Raw genomic sequence first — 22,237 nt, forward strand, 5'->3', positions numbered from 1 at the left:
ATCTCATCCCCAGTTGTGCCATGGTTGAATGATTCTGCTGTGTCCTGCAGCAGCTCATCTCCATCAGTAACAGGCACACGGTTTTGCCATACTGTGAGTTTCTACCTGCCTAAAAATGATAACCAAGACCTTGACCTTCATTGTGCAACTACACTTGGGGGATAAAACTTAGAGAAAATACTGATACATAAAGATGAGAGAGTTCAGGTTCCCTGCGCTATTTCACCCTTCTGAGAGGATTTCTGCTGTGTTGGAATGTTGAGAGCGTAGAGTTAGGGAGTCGCTGACGGAGTTGAAAGTCTTTGGAATTGGTATTTGCTGATGCTTTACTAGATTGGAAATACACTTCAGAAGGTAAAACAATTCTGCTATGGACAGACACAGGTACTCTGTAATATGATGGGCTTACTGTATTATTTACTCTACGAAAAACCAAGAAGACAATGTGGAATTGCTCAGCTACATCCCTGTCACAAAGCCATGAAAAGGTAAGCAATTTCTGTTAGTTTCTAGCATTCCTGGACTAGACTAAGTACATTACATGTGAATCGATGTCTTCTGAAGACCTGAGTACTTTCTATAGATGGAAGATCAAGGATACAGTCTTCTCCTGCAGAGGAAACAGCTGAAGTATCTTCCGGAAGAAAACATAAATGAGAAAATTGAGTTATGCCTCCTCAGGCATGAGAGAAGATGAAGTCTGGAGATCATAAGTAGCTTTATGCAGTGAAGATATTCCTCGGAATGATTCCTAGGTTAATATGGGCGTTCAATTGAATGTACATTTTGGCAAGTAAGTGCTTCTCAGTTTAAGTGCCTTAAAGAAGGAGAACAGGAAGAAGAGAAGGAGAAGGGAAGGAGACAAAAGGACCAACTATTACGGCTGCGGAGGAAGGCAGTGTTCGGAAGGGAAATCTCGGAGCGCGTCGGCCGAGCGGGCGGAGCCACGGCAGGTCCGACCCCGCGCGGAGCCGCAGCGGGAGGAGGGCAGCAGGCGGCTGCTCACGGGAGGAGCCGCGGTCGGACACCAGGTGCCGCTGTTGGCCGCGAAGGCGCCGTGAGCCACGGAAGGGCGGCAGCTCCTCCCCGAGCCTCAGTCACGGTACCGTCAGCCGGAGAAAGGATGCGCCGGACAGGCCCGGGCGGGGCGCCGGGAAAGCGGAGCGGCGTGCCGCTTATCCCAGGGAGACCCTAAGGCGGACGGCGGGGGAGCGGCGGAGAACCGGTCAGAGCCAGGGAAGGGACCGGAGGCGACAGCGGCGGCGATGCGGTGGGGGCCCGTGCTGCGGGTGCTGGTGCTGCAGGCGGCCTGGGCGCTGTCGGGCGGGCAGGTGCGCTACTCGGTGCCGGAGGAAGCCAAGGCCGGCACGGTGGTGGGCCGTCTGGCGCAGGACCTGGGCCTGGAGGCGGGCGAGGCGGAGGCGCGGCGGCTGCGGCTGGTGGCGCAGGGCCGGCGGGCGAGCGTGGAGGTGAGCGGGGCGAGCGGCGCGCTGCTGGTGAGCTCGCGGCTCGACCGGGAGGAGCTGTGCGGCAAGAGCGCGCCGTGCGCGCTGCGCCTGGAGGTGCTGCTGGAGCGGCCGCTGCGCGTCTTCCATGTGCAGCTGGAGGTCACCGACATCAACGACAATGCCCCCGTCTTCCGTGTGGACGAAGAAACCCTTAACATCGCGGAACTGTCTTTGCCGGGGTCTCGTTTCCCGCTGGAGGGCGCGTCGGATGCGGATATCGGAGCGAACGCGCAGCTCACCTACACACTCAGCCCCAGCGAGTATTTCAGTCTTGATCATCAGGGGAATAATGACCAGAGTGCATCTTTGGGTCTTATTTTAACGAAATCTCTGGACCGCGAGACGATTCCCGTGCACCGGTTGGTGCTGACGGCGACTGACGGGGGCCGGCCGTCTCTGACGGGGACCATGGAGTTGGTGATCTCGGTGCTGGATGCGAACGACAATCCGCCCCAGTTCAACCAGTCTGTGTATAAAGTTAAAGCTCTAGAAGGTTCAGAGCTCGGGACTCTGTTAGTCACGCTTAGTGCCACGGATCCTGACGAAGGGATCAATAGCGATATTATATATTTATTTAGTAGACGTGTTAGTACAAAAGTTAAAGAAATGTTCACAATCGACGAAAACAAAGGGGAAATCAGACTGCAGGGCAAATTAGACTATGAAGAAATTAATAGCTACGAGATTCCTGTAGAAGCAAGGGACAAAGGCTCCCCTCCGCTGTCGGGTCACTGCAAGGTGGTGCTGGAGGTGTTGGACGTGAACGACAACGCGCCGGAGGTGTGGGTGACGTCGCTGTCGGTGCCGGTGGCGGAGGATGCGTCGGTGGGGACGGTGGTGGCCCTGCTGAGCGTGTCGGACCGGGACTCGGGGGAGAACGGTCGCGTGCGGTGCTGGGTGTGGCCGGCGTCGCCGTTCGGTCTGGAGGCGACGTTCTTGGGCTCGTACTCGCTGGTGCTGCGCGAGGCGCTGGACCGGGAGCGGGTGTCGGAGTACGAGGTGGAGGTGCGTGCGGAGGACGGCGGGGCGCCGGCGCTGCGCGCCAGGCGCGGGCTGCGGGTGCCGGTGTCGGACGTGAACGACAACGCGCCCTTGTTCGCGCAGGCCGTGTACACGGTGCTGGCGCGGGAGAACAACGCGGCGGGCGCGGAGCTGGCGCGGCTGTGGGCGCGGGACCCGGACGAGGCGGCCAACGGGCGCGTCAGCTACTCGGTGTGGGACGGCGGCCTGGGCGTGGGCGTGGGCGGGGCGGCGGGGTCGTCGTCGTCGTCGGGTGGCATGGGGTGGCGTCCGGCGTCGAGCTACGTGTCGGTGGACGCGGAGAGCGGGCGCCTGTGGGCGCTGCAGCCCTTGGACTACGAGGAGCTGCAGGTGCTGCAGTTCGAGGTGCGCGCGGTGGACGCGGGGGAGCCGGCGCTGAGCGGCAACGCCACGGTGCAGCTGTTCGTGCTGGACGAGAACGACAACGCGCCGGCGCTGCTGCCGGCCGCGGGCTCGGCAGCGGAGGCGGCGGCGGCGGCGCTGGCGGGGGCGGGCTCGGAGTCGGGCACGCTGTGGGCGTGGGCGGCGTGGGGGGCGCCGGCGGGGCAGGTGGTGGCCAAGATCCGCGCCGTGGACGCCGACTCGGGCTACAACGCGTGGCTGCGCTACGAGCTGTGGGAGCCGCGGGGCAAGGGCCCGTTCCGCGTGGGGCTCTACAGCGGCGAGGTGAGCACGGCGCGGGCGCTGGACGAGGCGGACGGGCCTCGCCAGAGGCTGCTGATCGTCGTGCGCGACCACGGCGAGCCGGCGCGCTCGGCCACAGCCACGCTCAGCGTGTCGCTGCTCGAGGCCGCCGAGGCGGCGCTGGCCGCGGGCTCCTCGGCGGCGGCGTCGTCGTCGGCGGTGTCGCGCTCGGCGGCGGGCGCGGAGCTGGGGCCCGGCGCGGCGAGCGCGGCCACCAACGTGTGGCTGGTGGTGGCCATCTGCGCCGTGTCCAGCCTCTTCCTGCTGGCCGTGGTGCTGTACGGGGCGTCGCGCTGGGCGCCGCGGGCGGCCGTGCTCTCGGGGCCCGGGCCCACGACGCTCGTGTGCGCCAGCGAAGTGGGCAGCTGGTCCTACTCGCAGCGCCACAGCCGCAGCCTGTGCGTGGCGGACGGCGCTGCCAAGAGCGACCTCATGGTTTTCAGCCCCAACTTCCCTCCGCCGCCGCCCGATCCTGCTGCAGAAAATGGTTCTGCTGGGAAGGGGCCGTCTGTCTCCCCTCTTGCTTCAAGCTTGGTAAGAGTCTTCGACATTTTTGTTTCTCTCTTTGGTAGTACGATTTCCTTAATACATGAATCTTCGATGTATTAGAGCACTTTTTCTGTGATAAGATTTTTAGAATGACGTCCTAGCTTTGCAGTGTATTGCATTTAAACATGATGATGTTCCTTCTATGTGCGTGTTCACATTTTGAAATTTCTTTTTCTCTATACCTGACTGCCCCTCAAAATTTTCGTGTTTTCTTCTTTCACTTTTAACAAAGTGTCTTGCATCGGACGTCATTTTTTTAGTGGTATTTAAAATTTTTGGTTTTTCTGTCTCTTTAGCGTAAAATTGCATTGCTAGGGATGTTTTATTTTCCTGTTTAAAGCGCCTTTCAAATTGATTGTGAGTTGTTCAGTAGTTTGAGATCTCCCTCAAGGTGAATGTAATTGTGTCTTGGAACGCCTTATTTGATGACGTATCAGTGAAGCGCCAAGGTGCGCTCGTGAGTTTTTAGATTTAGAAGCTTTCTGATTGTCGCGATTCGCCTGTCGTGAGAAACTGAAATACACGATGTGATAATTTTGGGGCGAAAAGAGCTGATGAACGTTGGTGGAAGTTGTGAGCGTTGTTTTGACTCTGGAAGTCCATCGAAAATATGTGCGTGTGTGAGCGCGGCGTGCAGGAAAATCCAGGATGCTTTGTGGAGAGATGGAGAACTGTTTGAGGAACGGGGTGGTGATTTACCATTCCCCACGACCTGATCTCACTTTTCGTAGTGATGGGGCGTCTCTTTTATTCCATTCGTACAGAAATACGCTATAGAAAAAAGAGTCCAAACTTGGTGAGAGAGGAGAAAGGCGGGAAATTGGTGAAGGGAAAATTAGAACGGAAAACTTTTGTGTGTGGCGTTCAATGATGGTAGCTTGAAAGCTTTTGGCTCTCTCGGCAGCAGAGCAGAAAATACCAAGAGAACAGTTTCGGCACTATTTTCCTCAGTGATTTCCCGACGCAGAGAGCGATTGTTTAATTACCGGGTTGTTTTCAACACCATGATTTATCAGCTGATCTTCTCCTTGCTCTGATGGCACTGAGTTGACTCGGTTCTCATCTCGGCCAGCTTCAAAGTACTCTTTGAGATAAGACTTCAGGCTCATGTTTAGTGTTTCTTGTTCAGTGCCAGAAAATTAAAACAATTTTTAAGGAGAAAAGTGAAGATCTCTTCTATCTCATTTAATTTTCTCTATAGCTTAAAAGCGAAATGTGTAAAGCTGCCGGGGTAATAAAAACAAGCAGTACGTATATATTTCGTGTTATGCATTCAATTAGTTTGGTTAATCCCCATGTTTTTAAGACACAGTGATCTCTGTAAACGCGGTATTTTTATTTTGACTAAGTGCAATTGGTTTTGTTATGAGCTAATAGAGCTCTCTAGAGGAAGGACACGGACTGTAGAATTTAAATGATGGATCGTTGTTTCCAAAGTTACTAGAATGGTGTTTATAGGTGTACAGACAACAGCAATGAATTTTTAAAACTCCATATCCTTTTTGAAAAGTATTGCAGAAATGGCTTATCTCTCGTCGATCCGTAGAAAAGCATTTCAATGTGTCCCACGATTTTCTCTTTTCTTCTCTTAGGTCACTTAGTACCGGCTTTAACTTTGAGTTCTTTGTGTATTTGCTGGGGATTGTTTATTTAGTCTCCTTTGATCATGAACGGGAGTCGCGTGCTGAAGGGGAGTGGGTGATCACCACTTAACTATGCGTGAACTCCTTCAATTGTGAGGAGCAAGGTCCGCCCCAGCTCTGTAGACCTGTCACTTCTTTCCTTTATTCACATGGGTGTGACGGAACCGCAATTTTCTAAAGGAAAACCGTGTATTTTAAGCTTATAAATAGATTTAACTGCCTCTACAAAAGATGGAGAAGCAGCATTTGTGCATAGATGTGGGAAGCAACTGGTTTCTTTGGGTTATGATTAAGGGCTATATGGGGGTCTCAGTGCCGTTTGGGGCAGGGCAGGATTTGGCTTCTGTTCGGTTCCCCTTGGTTTCTCTGACTGTAATAATGAGTTGAAGAGTTTTTCGGGGTTTGTTGTAGACGTGCACTGTCAAGAAAATATTTTAATATTTCTGTTAGAAACATAAAGTAATCTTAACTTTAGAAACAGCTCGTGGATGCTTTTACCTCGCGGAATAGTCCGGGCAGGAGTGGTTAACAGAAGGCTCTGGAATATCCGTCAGTGCCTTGAATAAACGCTGCCAGTTTCGCGCAGAGCCGTCAGTCGCTGCAAGCCCAGGCTGCTCTTGCCGCCGCCCGTTTTTCTGGAGAGTGGCGCTGATTCAGGCAGTGTTATCAGACCCAGAGCAATCCTGGCAGCCGGGATCGCTGCCGAGCGCTGCTGCGGGCGGCTCCGGGGGCGGGAGAAGGGGGGGGGAAGCGGCAGCAGCGCCTGCTCCGCCGTGGCGGCCGGAGGATGTTTCACAGCTTCCAAACGAGATTTTAAATGCAAGGAAATGCTCGGCACTGCTGCCTCGGAGTTGGCTGAGACTCCGAGTGCTCAGCTCGGAGGCGCTCCTGCCGCCCGAGCGGGACTGAGCCCCCGTAGCCGCTGTCGCTGGTGTCATCCCCGGCAGCTTCCGTCAAGTCCGGTGGTCTCTGACTGGGGGTCAACAGACCGAACTGTGTCCTCGTGTTAAAGAGACGAGATCTTGCCCGCGATGTACTGAATAGCGTGCAGTGGGTCCCTGTTTCTGTGCCTCCATGCGGGTAATGAGGATTTTCGTGGGAATATAGAAATCCTCTGCGTTAGGGGTTCGTTACTCCAGGCTGCTGATAGCTAAAAGTCATCTCTGCTCCCGCGTCCCCAAGGAGCAGCTGCGAGCTTTTTGAAGGGCATCCTGACACCACTGCTCGCTCTGCCAGCAGGCACAGCCCGCCTTGGCAAAGAAGAGGGGCTCAGAGCAGATCAGCCCGGCGATGATGCCCAAGTTGTTTCCGTCCCATCCACCGGGAGACGCACGGGGCTGAGAGCGAGCCTGGGCTGGGGGCTCCCGCAGGGCTCAGGGCGGGCTGCCTGCCACACCTCCCGAGAGGGAGGAGCCCGGTGTTTGGGGTCTCTGGGGCACCCCCGTCCTTCTTCTCGTGTGAAAGGGAATAGCGAGGTCCTTGCATCTCCATCGGCGGCTCTGTGGGGGCGATCTGGGCTCCATCCGAGGTCCGGTCGTCCTTGGTTCGCAGGCAGACCCTGTGCGCTGCCGGGTTCCCATTGTTGTGGGAGCTTTTCATGCGCTCCTTTGGGCGGCGGAGGGGGCTGGAGCTGCCCTCCGGGGGCACCTGCGCCGCGCAGAGCTCATCGGTTTCCGTAGGAGGAGAAACAGCGGAGCTGTTGTTCCGTCCGTTCTCCTTCACAGATTCCCCTGCTGTCTCCCTCTGGAGTTCAGTGCCCTAATTTAGCACCAACGGGCGCCCCTCGGTTCTGGTGAGCGCCCCTGGGATTGTCCCAAGCCCCAGCACCGAGCAGGACGTGTCCTGCAAACCTCCATTGAAGGCACCACCTCCGATGCATTGCCCGCGGAAACGGCGCTTTTAAATCATCGCTGACATCATGATGATGTTCAAGCACGAGTGTCCCTTCGTGTGGTGCTCCACAGCCACCACACAAACCAGTTTGGGTCTTCACCTTTCGTTTTTGCCTTTGCTGGTGTAACAGTTTCTTCTGGCAGCCACCAGAAGCACAATGTGGCTGGACTAGCGATGTCTAACCGCAGAAAAAGGGGAGGATTGGCTGGAAATGTAAGGCAGGGAGGGAGAATGAGTGCGCCCCGAGGCGGCGCAAGGGCAAGCACCAGGCAGGCAGAGGAACACGGAGGAAGAGCTCTCTGAACATGTCAGGGAGTGAGACATGGTGAGGGGTCGTGTGGAAGTGAATGGTACCTCAGAAGGATCACAAAGATGAATTCCTCCATCAGCTGGGTCAAACGGGCTCTAAGATTGGGTCCAGCAGAGAGGAGGGAATAGGGAATTGTTTGGATATGGCAAACTGAAGGCAAATGTAGGATGAGGAGGTTTAAATTATCTGCTGTGATACCAAGGAAAGTGTCTGTGTTAAAGGTGTTTAATACAACTTAATTCTTTAATACAGCATAGTAATGTAATTAGAGTCAGTGAATTGAAATGGAGAGGAGACCTTTGAGATTGGAGAGCCTGAAAAGAAGGATTAGGCGGAAGGGTGGCCCAAAATGTGAGTAGGGACCCTGTGTATAAAGGCACACTTGGGACTGCCTTGAGCTGGATGTGGAAGGGAAAGCACAAACAGGCAGGGAGGAACACGCCTGGGACTCAGCCAAGCAGAGCAGTGGCTCCACACAACAGGCAAGGCTGGATTCTGCCCCCGTGGCACAATTGTGTTATTCCCTTCATGGCAGCAGTGTCTGTGTTGTGACTGACCCTCGATATTTAATATTAATGAGCACTGGATCTTGGCTGTGACCCAGAGCTGCTTACCTGAGTGGTGTGGGGATCAGAAACTCGTGTGCTGGGTTGGGCAGGCAGCATGGCAGGATCTGGGTGCTGAGATGGTGCTGGCTACATGCACATTCTGGTGAGCAAAGCTGCCTGACACATCCCTGTGCCCAGTGGAAAATGACAGGAGGACAAGCTATGCCAAAACACAAAAGCAGGGTGGTGAAGTTTAAAAACTGTTAAAAACAAGTGAAGACAAATTCACTTAGAGTCCTGTAAACAAGCACTGGGCAATGCTGCAAAATTAGAGATATAGCAGAAAGATGAAGAACTGAGTGGTAAATGAATGGAATAAAGACTAGTATCATTGTAGGCTGCTGATACGTCTCAAAAGATGAGTACATCTGAGAGGTAAATGTGCAATTACTTTCATTTTGGCCATTCACTAATCAGTTTCTGCTAGCACTGCTAGTATTTCAGACACCACAATGAATAACTACAGCTTGTCATTCCAATATTATATTTGAGGAAAATCTGCCTTTGAGGGGGTTTGTCTGCTCAACAGGAGGATGTTGAGCCCAAAATTCTTGGGTTTCCTCATTGTAAGCTGAGTCACAGATGGGCAGGTAGAGGCTGTGTGTTTTACCTGTGTGCGCACCTGAGGGATCAACATGTGGCTTTTCAGCTCTTCCCAGACAGATGGATTTATCCTTGCTGCAGGTTAATGTTAGGAACATGCATCAGTCTTTCCTGTGACTTTAATAGATGTTATTGCATTGGTTCAGGGTGTTTAGAATGACTGGGCATCACTACAGAGCAGAAAACCCAGCAGCTTCTCAGGTATTGTAGATGACATCATTGCAGAAGAGGAATCTAGGGCAGATTGGGAGTGGGGGGAGGCTGGATGATAATTCTGTAGTGATTGGATAGGAATTGGGCATTTCTGCCCTTAACAATCAAGAAAGGAAGAAGGGATAAGCAGCAAACGATGAGTATTTGCATTGTATGCAGTGTGCAATGGGTTATTGGCAGGTTTATGTCCTCTGTGGATTGAGGTGCACAGCAGCAGCTCTGTAACTTTCTCTCAGCTTTCTGCTGCCACCTCTGCTACCCCTGATCTGTAAGGGATTCTGTAGCATCAATGAGCAGAAGTAAAATGCAACGTTCAGGTACTGCCAGGACCTCCTGGAGTTAAAAAAATCACATCTGCGGACAGTTGTGCTGGAGCAGACCAAGCTCTGTTCCACTGTGCCAGGATGAGAACCTCACCTGGGGCTCTGCTGAGTTGTGAAGATGCAGAGATGTATTGATTTTTTTTTTAATTTAATGTACAATTTTTGGCTGTGCTCCAGATTTTCTCCCTTTTTGAAAGGTCCTATGTATACTATAAATAATTGAAATGTTCTGTTTCACTTGCCTGGAAAATTTCAGCTGCAGAAAGAAGCACAATGAATATGAGAAGGGTTAAGATCTGTCCTTGTTACACATTCATAGCCTCTTGCTTTTGATCGATCAGGATCTCATCACAACAAGCTCTCACAGAAGGGAGGTGGAAGCAGAGGAGATGGAGCTGCTGCCAGGGCCCATCAGTTTAAACTGCTGCTGAAGATCGTTCCAGGGAAGGTTTTCCAGGAGGATATTTTGAAATGCTCTTCTGCCCTCTTGTATTTGCTTTTGGGTGTATTTGGTAACTGTTCCCTTTGTCTGGAAAGCTGGGGGAGCAGAGAGCTTTGATGTTATTTTTTTTCCACTCATGATCTGCAGTCTCTGTGTGGTATCAGCTCATCTCTCCCCACAATCTCTGGGGGTGTCCTAAATGCAAAACCTCTTTGGTGCTGATATTTATTTCTATATCAGTAATTGAACTGCTGCAGCCTCCCATTTCCCCCTGCCACCCGAGCCACCCCCATCCTGCTTTGGGAGGCTGGATGGGAGCTCATCTGTGGCTGGGGCTGACCTGACTGTCAGAGCAGAGACCCTTCTCTCCAATAATTGGTGTTAATTTCCCTTGTTTAGAAGGTGAAGCAGGGAAGCAAGAAAGAGCTTTTTTCTTTTTCCTTTTTTCATATTCTCTTTTTTCTCCCCGCTTTTCCCCCCCTCCTTTTTTTTTTTTTTTTTTTTTTTTCCGTAAAGTTTAACAGGGGTAGTAGAGTCGACTGCCTCCTCTAATTGTGCTCTTAAACCCCCTCTGGGAAATGTTGTGCTCAGCCGGAGCGTGTCTGGGCTGTGCTGACCCATGTTTAGCCGATGCCTGTCACTTCTCATCCACCTTTCCCTTCCACCGCCGTTCTCTGACAGCGCATCCTCTCGCTGCCTCTCCCGCAAGGAGCGGAGGGAGGAGGGGGCTCTGCTCTGCCTCTCTTTTTCACGGGAGCACATCCATGACGCGCACTCGGCTGCGCGCAGCCCCCCGCTCCATCTCCGTCGGGGCGTTAAAAAAAGAGACGGAGAAGAGGAGGGGAGGAGAAGCCGCCGCCGGCCGGCGGGACAGCGGCGGCGGGGGGAGCGCAGCCCCCTCCCCCGGTGCCGCCGGTGTCTCCGCGGCCTCTGGGTGGCGCCGCCGCCGCCGCTGCCCGTCTAAGAACCGCGCGGGGCCGGCGCTCCGGTCACAGCGAGCGGCGGCGGCGGGCGCAGCGCTGCGGAGCTGCCGCCGAGCCCCGCACGGCAGCCGGCGGCACGGCCCGGGGGGAGCGGAGCCGCCGCGGAGCCTCCCGCGCCTGCACCGAACTTGCCGCCGGTGCGCCCCGGTGCGCGATCGCTCCCTCGCGCCGGGAACTTGGGGTGTTCGCTGAAATTCTGGATTATGTTCCTGCTGAGCCGGTCTGCGGGGAGCTGAGCCAGGAGAGGAAGCATGCGGGGCTATTTAATGGTTTTCTGCCTTATTTGCTGCACCGCGGACGGGCAAATAGTGTATTCCATCGCCGAGGAAACAGAGCGTGGAGCGGCTGTTGGGAACATAGCAAAGGATTTAGGAATAGATGCAGCTACACTTTCAGCTCGGAAATTTCGCATGATCACCGGTTCAAGTAAGCAATATTTTAATATAAATGCCAGCACAGGGGCTTTGTCTGTTAACGAGCCCATAGACAGAGAGCAGCTTTGTGAGTTAAAGTCTGTCTGTCTTCTGAATTACGAGCTTGTGTTAGAAAACCCTCTAGAGCTTTACAGGATGGAATTCAAAGTCTTGGACATAAATGACAACTCCCCCAGCTTCCCCTTAAGTGAATATCATATAAACATCCCGGAGTTCCTGTCACCTGGGGCACGGTTTACACTCCCCACTGCCCAAGATCTGGATGAAGGTGCTAACAGTGTCCGGAATTATACTCTGAGCCCTGATGAACATTTCTATCTGGAAATGCAGATACGCGGGGATGGGAGTAAATATCCTGAATTGGTGCTGAAGAAAGCCTTAGACAGGGAGCAGCAAGCCACTCACAGACTTGTGCTTACAGCCAAAGATGGTGGGAACCCTCCAAAGTCTGGTGATGTCCCAGTCATTGTGACTGTGCTGGATACCAATGACAATGCACCAGAATTTGAGCACTCGGTCTACAGGGCGAGCATCTTGGAGAACTCCCCCAGTGGCACTTTGGTAGTCCAAGTGCATGCCACGGACTTGGATGAAGGTCCAAATGGAGAGGTCAGGTATTCCTTTAGCAATACAACTTCTGCTGACTTACAGCGAATGTTCTCAATTCACCCACACACTGGGGAGGTGACAGTCAATGGCGTTTTAGCTGTTCAGAGACCCCTTCTCGAGATGCTGATTGAGGCAAGGGATAATGGGGCATTTGGCATGTCCAGCACAGCTAAGCTGCTGGTGGAAATCACAGATGTGAACAATCATGGCCCAGAGATTACAATTACATCCCTTTCCAGTCCCATTCCTGAAGATGCTGTTCCTGGCACAGTGATAGCTCTGCTGAGTATTTTGGATAAGGACCCTGGGGAGAATGGGAAAGTAACCTGCCAGATCTCTGAAAACCTTCCCTTCCAGTTAAAGCCTTCCCTTCAAAACTACTACAGCCTTGTCACCAGTGAGCTTCTGGACCGAGAGCTGATCAGTGAGTACAACATCACCATTACTGCCACGGACTTGGGTTCTCCTCCTCTCACCACCCAGAAGACTGTTTGGGTGCAGATTTCTGACGTGAATGATAACCCTCCTGTCTTTGGTGCTGACGCATTCGATGTGTTTGTGGAGGAGAACAATCCACTTGGTGCTTTTCTCTACCAGGTCTCGGCATCTGACCCTGATATAGGGGAGAATGGACGGGTCTCTTACACGCTCAGGAATTCCACAGTTGCAGGCAGTGCCCTGACCAGCTTTTTGTCTATGAACTTGGCCAATGGGAGCATCTATGCAAAACGTGCCTTTGATTTTGAGCAGCTTAGGAGCTTCCATTTCCAAGTGGAAGCCAAGGACAACGGGTTACCAGCCTTGAGTGCTGCCATAAGAGTGAATGTTTACATCTCAGACCAGAATGACAATGCCCCGGCCATCCTGTACCCCACCAGCCAGAACGGCTCAGTAGCTGTGGAAGTTGTGCCCCGCCTGGCTGATGAGGACTACCTGGTGACCAAAGTGGTGGCAGATGACGAGGACAATGCACAGAACGCCTGGCTTTCCTATCACCTGGCCCATTCCTCCGACTCCACCCTGTTCCAGCTGTCGCCGCACACCGGCGAGCTGCGCACCACGCGCTCCATGCGCTCCACCGACTTCCTCAAGCACAAGGTGGTGGTGGTGGTGCGGGACCACGGGGATCCACCGCTCTCCTCCACGGTGACAGTGGGCATCCTGCTGGCTGACACCCTGCCCCAGGCACTGCCCGACTTCGATGACAGCGGGGAGCCACCGCCACTGCTCAATGCCACCAACATCTACTTGATCGTTTCCCTTGCCTGTGTCTCGTTCATCTTCGCGGCGTTCATCTTCTTCCTCGCCATCGTCCGGCTCTGCCGGTGCCGGACTTGCTGCTGCAGTGGCTGCTGCTGCCCAGCTGAGGACTATAAAAAGTATTGCTACAGTGTGCACATGCTGCCCAGCTCCCACTTCCCACCGGACATGCTGGAGGTCACTGGTGTGGGTAAACTCACTCACACCTACCTGTACAGGGCATCTGTAGGTCTTGGGCCTGGTAACAGCAGCATTCCCAATGGAGATGCTGGGAATGTTCCCAGTGGCTCAAGGTTACAAGTGCCAGGACCCTGCATCCAAGTGCAGCAGGTCCAAAGTGACCGGTTGAGCGCTGTCCTCGTGGTAAGTGCTTCTTCCTTTCACTTGTTTTCTCCCAGGCACGTGGTCTTGTGCCTGCACTAGGCTGCTCAGTACATACTGAGGGCATTTGCAGGAAAACAGCCATCAATTCATGGCACCTGAAGGAAATTTCAGTTTCTTTTATGTATTTCCTAAAGCAAAGAATCTCTTTGGCTGAAATATTGTCATGGGATGACAAAAGAGATTTTTTTTTTCCACTGTAAACATTAAGGACCTTCAGACACAAGTGAAGGTAAAGGTGTAAGTGAAAACAAAATACCTTGCAAGCCAAGCCATTGTCTTCAGCAAGCTAAGTAGGGGCATGATACAAGTCCATGCAAGTTTCTAAGCAATGGGTGGTTCTAAGATACACTGTGTAGAGTCTGTGATTTTTTTTTTTTTAATTTTTTTTTTTACCCCTGCCCTGACATTCCTGAGATTTTTTTTATTGAAGGGAAGTAGTTTGTTGAGCCAAGATGCTGGTTTTCAATGCCTGAGGTAGCTCTGTGGTGGAATAGCTGTAATCCCATAGCCAGCACCTCTTTAGGAAGTGTGACTTGGAGTGCTCATCTCACTTTCCAAGCAATCCATAGGTTTTGTGAATCTAAAACAATTCTCTTCTGTGCCTCTGACCAAGCTGGTTTCTTCTCAGTAGCGTGATGAGTGATTTCACAGGAGAAAATATCTTCCAGTGATCACAGTGTAGGGCCACATGGTGGGCTGTGTCTGCAGGCCTAATCTGCTGGGCGTTGCTGCATTACTTGTCCAAGATTCTCTCTCTTGTCTTATATCTATTTTTAATAGGCCCTGTGAGTTGTCTTTATATTTTTATGAAGTTTTGAGATGTTTTGCCTACAGACTGTCAAATTCCTTGGTGTGCATAACAGTAACCAACCTCTGTTGGGTCTGTGCAGGCCAGTGCTCTGTGTCTGGTAGGAGCTGCTCCAGGTGTTTCCAAGGGAAATGTAAGAACTCAGGTTAGACAGACATGGTGCACTCTGCTTTCTGCTGTTGTTTTTTAATTCTAGTTTACAACTATTAGAGGCTGTCCTAAATCTATAGCCATTATATTTATTTTCACCTTTGAAATCTTTATTGTATCTTTAACAATATGTAAATGCCCAGCTCCTTTTTGAACCTTGATGTAAGGGTAGCTTCAATAACTGCTTTGGACAATCAAATATACATTCAACCACATAACATTTTGATTTATTACTCTTAAATTTCCAGGTAGTGAATTTTGGTAAGCTTTCCTTCCTAGATAAATTCCAAATTTGATCTTCACTATGCAATAAGTTCATCATGCCTTCCCTTATTTATGTGCTGACCAAATTTGATTTACAGATGATGGTTTTCCTAGTATTTAATCAGTCATAATTAGTTTTAAATTTTGTTCTCTGTAGTAGCAGGGGGTTGCAGGTGTTGTGGGTTTCTCACTGTTCAAAGAGGGGTGTGTGGAATACCAAGGTCTTGCAAAAGAAGAAGAGTTGATGTCATTCCTGAAGAAACTGTAGAGCCTAGGAAAATAGCAGTTGGCAGTATGTAGAGAATCTGTACCTAATGCATTGGATACTTTGGGAACATCATTGATTATTTGAGGATCTGAAAACCAAAGAAAGTTGGGTTAGAACCTTTGTAATGGGGAAAGGAAAGTGTTCTGGCAATGTCTTGACTCAGAAGGTATCTGAGAGAGCCCTGACAGTGTCTGGAGGGTGTAACTTTGGCTGGAGAGCAGTTCATAATTGCAAAACTAAAAATAGTGATGACATGTATATAACAACAAAGAAAACCAAACAAAAACCCTCAAAAAAAAATCACAACTCATTTCTTTGTTCCAGTTGAGCAAGATCTGGAAACTCAGGCTACCAACACATTAAAGAACCGAATGATAATAAAAATACCCAAGTATCCCTAATCTCCATAATCTGAACAACTGTGATGTGGCTCATTGCATCTTGCTGTATTTCAGTCATTCAGGTGAATTTTTAAACTTGTATCATGAGACACCTTTTTGCACTTTTTGATAGTGGGCAAAATAAATCCCAGATGTCATCTTTGGCAATTTTATTTCCTTGGCTTCTAATACTCAGAGATGGGCAACCATAGATATGGGTTATGTGGAAAGTCCAAAGGCTTTACATTAATTGAGCTGAGTAGGGGAGAAGAGGCAGAGACTGTAAAAATCCATCTACCCTTGAAACCAAAATCATGCTTATTAATATGGTTATTATGAATTTGGTGCTGATCATTCCAGTGGCATTTGAGCTGTAGAATTAACTTTATAGATATATATAATAATATATAAAATATATATTATATACATATAATATATATCAAATATGTATTAAGTTTATATATATATATATAATACATAAAGTTTATACACACATGTGTATGTATGTATGTACCATACATGTATGTGTGTGTATGTATGTACCATTAGAAATTTCAGTTAAAAAAATTAAAATTTAATTTTGGATGTTGACTAAATGCAATCTGTAAGTGCTTTCAGACTGACCCATTTGGAATTAAAAATATAAACCTATATGACCCTTTGAGCTTTTGAGGAGGGGTGATTTTATTGGTCCATAAGAATAGAAATGTAACAAAAAGAAAGCAACATATATTTAAAAGGCACTAGGAGCAACTTCATAGTTATCATTCAAAGCACTGAAAATTTCTAAATTACAATTTTAGCAGAATTGTAAAATGTCTTTTAAAATACCTGATTTTTATTTTGTTGGGTTTTTTTAATTGAGAAGGTGATTACAATTTTCAGTTCATGTAGGATAGAAAAAGGGCTGCATATATGAAAATTCAATTGAATTTCCAGAAATTAGGTGTATTTCCAGAATTCGGGTGGATTTCTTTACTCTTATTCTGCTTTTGCTACTGAATTAAACAATAGGCTTGAATGTTTTTACACATGCAGACACATGAGACCCATTTGTGCTTTTATGTTTTCTATTTGGGTTAGAGCTATGAATAGCTCTGTGTATGGCCATAAGAGCAGTAGAGTAAACTGTAATTGTATCTTTTCCAGTATTTTGTTGTGTCTTTCTGCAGCATGGCATAAATGGCAGCTAAGTGAAGAGCTGGGCACGCTGCTGTGCTGGGTGAGATACAAAGGCAGGAGTGATTACTAAAGTAAGCAGTGCTTCCCTGACTGATTTCTTGGATTGTCGTGTAGCCATGGATTGCTCCAGTTCTTTTGTTTGCTTGTGTTGGCCATTGTGCTGCACAAAAGGCCTGTGAGATATTTCTCCATTCAGAGCACAGTGACCTCTCTGTGACTTGGCATTCGATATTTAGGTTGCACCCAAAAATAGATGCAAACCTTGCAATGGAGAATTTTTCTCACTCAACTGTAATGGGAGTGGAATAATTTTGCACAACATGGCATGCATTTCCTGTGACAAAAATGGATCCACTTCCATTGAGACAGGCTGGCAATTGAGGCTGAACTGCTGCAGGCTAAGCATCAGTGGCTTCCTCACACAAGTGAAGAGCAGATGTGTGTCAAGCCTTCCCTGTGGCTCATTCTGATGGGAACAACACAGCAAGTGTAAGAGTGAAGCACTTTCCCAATTCCTCCTGTCAGTGCTAATAAAAACCTGTCCAGAACCAGCAGCCTCATGTCCATGTTCCAAGAAATCAGTTTTTAGGAAGATTTCTTGGCTATGAAAGTTACTCTTGGGGTCAGGCCCAGAAAATCCTAGAAGCAGCAGTGATTAGAGAAAATTCACCAAGGGAAAGTGCCTCCTTCTGACCCTGACTTCTGACTTTTCTTGTCTGATGCCTGCCTTGGAGTGTTATTTTAGAGGTAGGGGAAGGGAGAGTGTCAAGAGGAGCTGGTTGAGACAAAGGGCTTGAGGGGATGTGGAGAGTAATATGATTGTATTTGGAGATGGATAAGGGGAAGGGAAGGATGGGGTTGAATGGTGATGTGGGCCAAGGAAGGGTAATCCCTGTATGAAAGAATAACACAAGAAAACATCATTTAGATCAAGCCCAGTCCTTTCCTGTATCAGTCACAATTTAATCTTAAATATTTGAATTCAAATATTTACATTTTAATTGTAAAAATAATAATTTTAATTACAAAATTCACTAGACTGTTCCCATTATTCCTATTGGAAAGTTATTCCTCTAAGGCTTTGAAATGCTCTTCTGACATCCTGCCAACTGTTCTTTGCTATGAGTTTGTAGACTTTTGATTTTGTGCCAGCAATTCCCTTTTAGTATGAGCAGTTCTTTCCCTCTTTGCATCTTGTTTTATCCATGGCTTAGAAAGCAATCAGATCCTTTCTTAGCCTTTGTTTGACCAAGCTAAACAAGTTGATCTCTCTCAGTCTTTTTTCCTATGGCCACCTCTGCACTTATCTGGTTATGCTGATATCCCTTCTCAGCATCAGTTTTTAATTTTTGGATATATATTTCTTGCTTTTCTTGCAAATATGTGACCAGACTTACGTATGTTTCAGAGAAAGGACTTCTTATGTACACAGGAATATTTCCTTGCCCAGGTCATAGGGAATACCTCACCTGATTCCTCTTGGGAGGCCAATTACCTCCTCCATAGTTTTAATAAGTTGATTAATCAGTCACATAGGTATTATTGCACAACTTCTTTGTGGGTAGAGATGCATGGGTAAAGGTTAATTCCCAAGATAGTTCTTCTGCCTAAATTCATCCATCTAAATGCTGGATGTTTGAGCCTTAGATGTTAAAAAGTCTTAAAGTCTTAGTCACCTGCTCAGAACAAATCATCCAGTTCATCTTTGTTTTATATATATCTATATATCTATTTCTATCTATATGTATATATGTTGAGACAAAGCCTACAGACAGCACTGAGAGTAAATGAATGACCTTTACTTTAAAGTGAATGATTCCATATGATTGTCCTCTGGAACTGCTGTTAGAATAGCCCAACTCTTAAACTTTTAATGCAGCACTGTATTCAATGTTTTACTAAAATCAGAAGAGATGAGATGAATTTCAGTTGGTTTCTATTGAGGAGAATTGAAAACCAGTCTAGCAAATTGTTGTCTTTGATAATCTATGACTATTTTCCTTCCTTTTCAGTGTACCTTCACTTCTCTTTTAGTTCTTCCTCCAAATTTGTATCCAGACAAACAGGTAATGGGTTTGTGGTCACACAGGCTGGATTTCACCAATTGAAATTAATATCTACAGCTGGTTTTCTTCAATGAGATTATGCTTCTTCAGACTTGACAGGTTTATATTAAACGTCCCCCAAAAACTAAGCCCAAACAAATTCTCTTCATCCCTATGCTTTTATTTATCAGTTCTTTCAGAAATCTATGATGGAAATCAGGTAGTGGGGAATTGAGGATTTTAAACTCTCACTGTTTTGGTTCTTCCTTGGTGACAGCAATTTCCATTCCCTTGAGTAATTTGTCACATATTCAATCACACTCAAGATACTGAAAACAGAGGAAAATTAAAAAAAATATTAATTGCCATAAAATGGGATGGTGGCTCTAGGGTATCATTGGTCCATGTGTGCCATGTTTTTGTGCCAATGCCTTGTGCATCCTCTGCTTCCCATTGGAGACAAGCTGCTGGATTTTAGTGTGGATTAACTGTATTAATTTCTGGGGTTACAGCTTGCTTGTTTCAAAATAACAAAAGGAGTTGTGACTTGCTAAAGATTATTTAAAATTGCAATTAATCAAAAGAATGGTGACAAAATCCAGCACCCAAACTAAAAAGGGGGCAAGCAGGCACATGGGAAATAAGATATTTAATTGAGAATTTGTAAGGCAAAGAACAGGCAGGGCAATAGCTCAAAGATTTGGTGCTATCAGAGGCATTTGGAGAATAAAAGCAAATTTTGCTAATAAGGCAACTGGAAGTTAAATATCATAGAAAGAAGGTATATTAAAAAAAAAAAAGAGAGAAAAAAGAAGAAAAAGGAGGTTTGAAGCCTGTAGTCTTTGACCAGTCTCTCTAAGGAAAATGAACATATTTTTGTTCTTTGGATTCTTTCTTCTCCAAAGGAATGATTTTAATATTTTGATCTGTTAGTTCCTCCATCTCCCCCATGACTGGTGCCAGTCTGATGGGTCTTGACACTGTTTTTAGTGGCTTTTTACTTCTTTCTTACTCTGCAAGAGTCAAACCTCTTTGCCCCACCAGCCTGCAAAATCAAAGTTTATGATGTTCCCTCACAAAACCCAAAGGAACGGATTCCAAAAGGTTCTGTGGTGTTGCTTCTCAACCTTTTCCAATTCCTTTGTTGGGGTCAGAAGCAAGGGAGCAGGGAAGCCTTACAGCTGAGTGGGCTTTTCATCTTTTGAACTACACAGCTGTTTGCTCTGTGTCCTGGGAATGTGTTTCAGACAGCTTTTAGGTTCTGCTTTGTAGCCAAAAGTTATGTGGAGATTGGTGCAATATCCTTCTGGTTAAAGCAGTTTTCATTAGATGATAATAATTTGCAGGATTGTGATCATACCTGTAGTATGAAGGCATTTAAATAAAAGCTTGAATTCAGTCTTTCAGCTTTGTGATTTCAAGAAAAGACAGATGTGGAGTCACTGGAACAGGCCAGTGGTGGCCCTCTAAGATAGCAAAGGGACTGAAGCATTTCTCATGTGTGGAAGGACAGGGGGCTGGGACATTTTAGCCAAGAGAAGAGAAGAGAAGAGGCGAGGCAAGGCTGTGGGGCTGGGGGGATCTCATTACTCTGTGAAAATAGAGCCAGGCTCTTTTCAAGGGTGCCCAGTGAGAAGAAAAGAGAAGGATGGTCTGTCTAAGCTGAAGTGATTTCTTTGGTTGGTTGGTTTTTTCCCACTCTGAGGATGCTGAGCACTGGCACAGGTTGCCCAGGGAGATTGTGAAGTCTTCACCCTTGCAGATATTCAAAAACCATCTGGATGTGGTCCTAGACAACCTGCTTGGCTGATCCTGCTTAGGAAGTGGGGCTGGACCAGCCAATCTCCAGAGAACCCTTCCAGCCTCAGCCAGTCTGTGATTCTGTGTTGTTCTGAATGGAGAAGTTGACTCAGTTTTCTTCTCTGTAGAATACTGATCTTGTGGAATATGCCCTGTGTCGTTTCTATTATTTATATCTATTCCTCCAAGTGAATCCTTCACTTGTTTGGATTTGTTTTATTGCTGTGTGCATGCTTTGTTTTGTTTTTTTTTAATTGAACACTCATAAATATCCTGAAGATAATAAATCTCTAAAGCTATTTATTTTCAATGTCATATTGGTTGGAAGGAGATCTGCTGGAAAAAGGAAGTGATTTTTTCCCTGCAGCCAGAGGGAAAGAGCTGCTACCCTATCTCACCTTTTTGGGGCTGGTGAAGTAAAGTCACCCCAGCAAATGACTTGTGCAGTCAAAGTTGCCAGCTGGAATAGCTTCAAAGGATCTGGGGTTGTTGGTTTAGGACTGCAATTTGCACTTTCATCTTTGTTTTAATCTTATTATATATTTGTCTAGGGATTAGAATTAGCAAATTCCTGTCTTCTCCTTTACAGCATTGTGCTTCCCTACAAGGCATTTCACCTCTTCAATGCCTTTCACCTTATTTAAAATAACTAGAGGAAAAATTAACCTGAGCTAATACAGACCATGGAAAGATGCCAGCTTGATCATGGTCAGAATAGAGCTGTAGAATACAAATGTGCACTGAAAAATATGATCACTATGAGATCTTAGTCTGGTGGGGCCCTGTACCTTTGCCATGTCATCTTTTATGGAAAAAGGTTTTCTTCACTCAACCTGCTCAAAGAGGATCCAGATGCTTTTGAATGAAATCCAAACCCATCAAGCTGTCACCATTCTATGAATTAATAGCTCTTCACCAAGTGTTTATCTTCTTTTTTGTTTGTATTCTCGTTTAGGGTAGGAGGGAAATGTGGGTAATGGAGGTAATTGAGGTTCCTGGAAAACTTGTAAAACTGACAGTATTGGATTAAACTTGATTGGGTGGGGAAAAAAAGTGAAACATAGTGGCTGGCCAGGTAATTTAAAAAGCCTAGGATGAGCTGAAATGTCCCTACTCCCTCCTAACAGTTTCTGTAGAACAGAGATTGTGTTAGAACAGAAGTAGAACAAGGATGGAGTTACAAGAGCTACAATTTTGTTGTAGGTTTTTTCCCCTCTGAAAATGCTGACATGTTTTTTCTCCTTTGTAAAAAAATATATGTGCTCTAAATTCATCAGAGTCTTAGAGTAAGTGTTTTATGTGTGCAGTCTGGAAAATCTCCATAATTTGTGGCCATTCCAAACACATTAACAATCTCAACCAGATGTATATTGCATTATCTCATAACTTATTACATCTCTGTACCCAGGGTTTCCAGTCACCTCAAAGGTAGCAGAATTATTCTATTTATCAACCTTAATGCTGTATATTTAGACTGTTCCAAGTTTATATTTGGCTACTGCTAATGCTCAAGCCAGGTTTGCTTCCAATAAAGGTGGTGAAATTTTATACATAAAACTGTTCTGCCTGAAAACCACTTTTTAGTTACTATTAAAAATAGTGATGAGTCACTTAATATCATGCATTTTTAATGTAGTAATAATTCTTCCAAAAGGATTGTTTTTCTAAATACTTTAACAGAGGAAAAATGGACCAGCAGCAATTACTATCAGCAGTAGCATCTTGTATCCAAAGATCCAATCTAAATTTGCTTCCAGGACAAAATCTATATTGTTTATAGGGGGATATTTTGCTTAAACCAAAGGATAGGTTAATGTGCCATCTCCCACCTCAGTAACAGGTGAAAGGAAGTT

General features: G+C 47.5%; 1 protein-coding gene across 11 annotated transcripts in view; it reads left to right on the forward strand.

Moving 5' to 3' along the window:
• LOC129126594 (protocadherin alpha-C2-like) overlaps positions 1 to 22,237 on the forward strand; it is a 166,303-nt gene that overhangs the window by 79,650 nt on the left and 64,416 nt on the right. The window contains exon 1 of one of the 11 annotated variants that reach the window (XM_077186629.1): positions 1,037 to 3,215. The exons of 9 other annotated variants lie outside the window; for them this stretch is intronic. In XM_077186629.1, the coding sequence (XP_077042744.1) occupies positions 1,266 to 3,215 (1,950 nt within the window). In that variant the 5' untranslated portion in view covers positions 1,037 to 1,265. Of the gene's footprint in view, positions 1 to 1,036; positions 3,216 to 10,805; positions 13,467 to 22,237 lie in introns of those variants that run through there. One more of the 11 variants, XM_077186626.1, reaches the window with a different exon arrangement.

This window comes from Agelaius phoeniceus, chromosome 15, assembly GCF_051311805.1.
Source record: "Agelaius phoeniceus isolate bAgePho1 chromosome 15, bAgePho1.hap1, whole genome shotgun sequence".
Taxonomy (NCBI): domain Eukaryota; kingdom Metazoa; phylum Chordata; class Aves; order Passeriformes; family Icteridae; genus Agelaius; species Agelaius phoeniceus.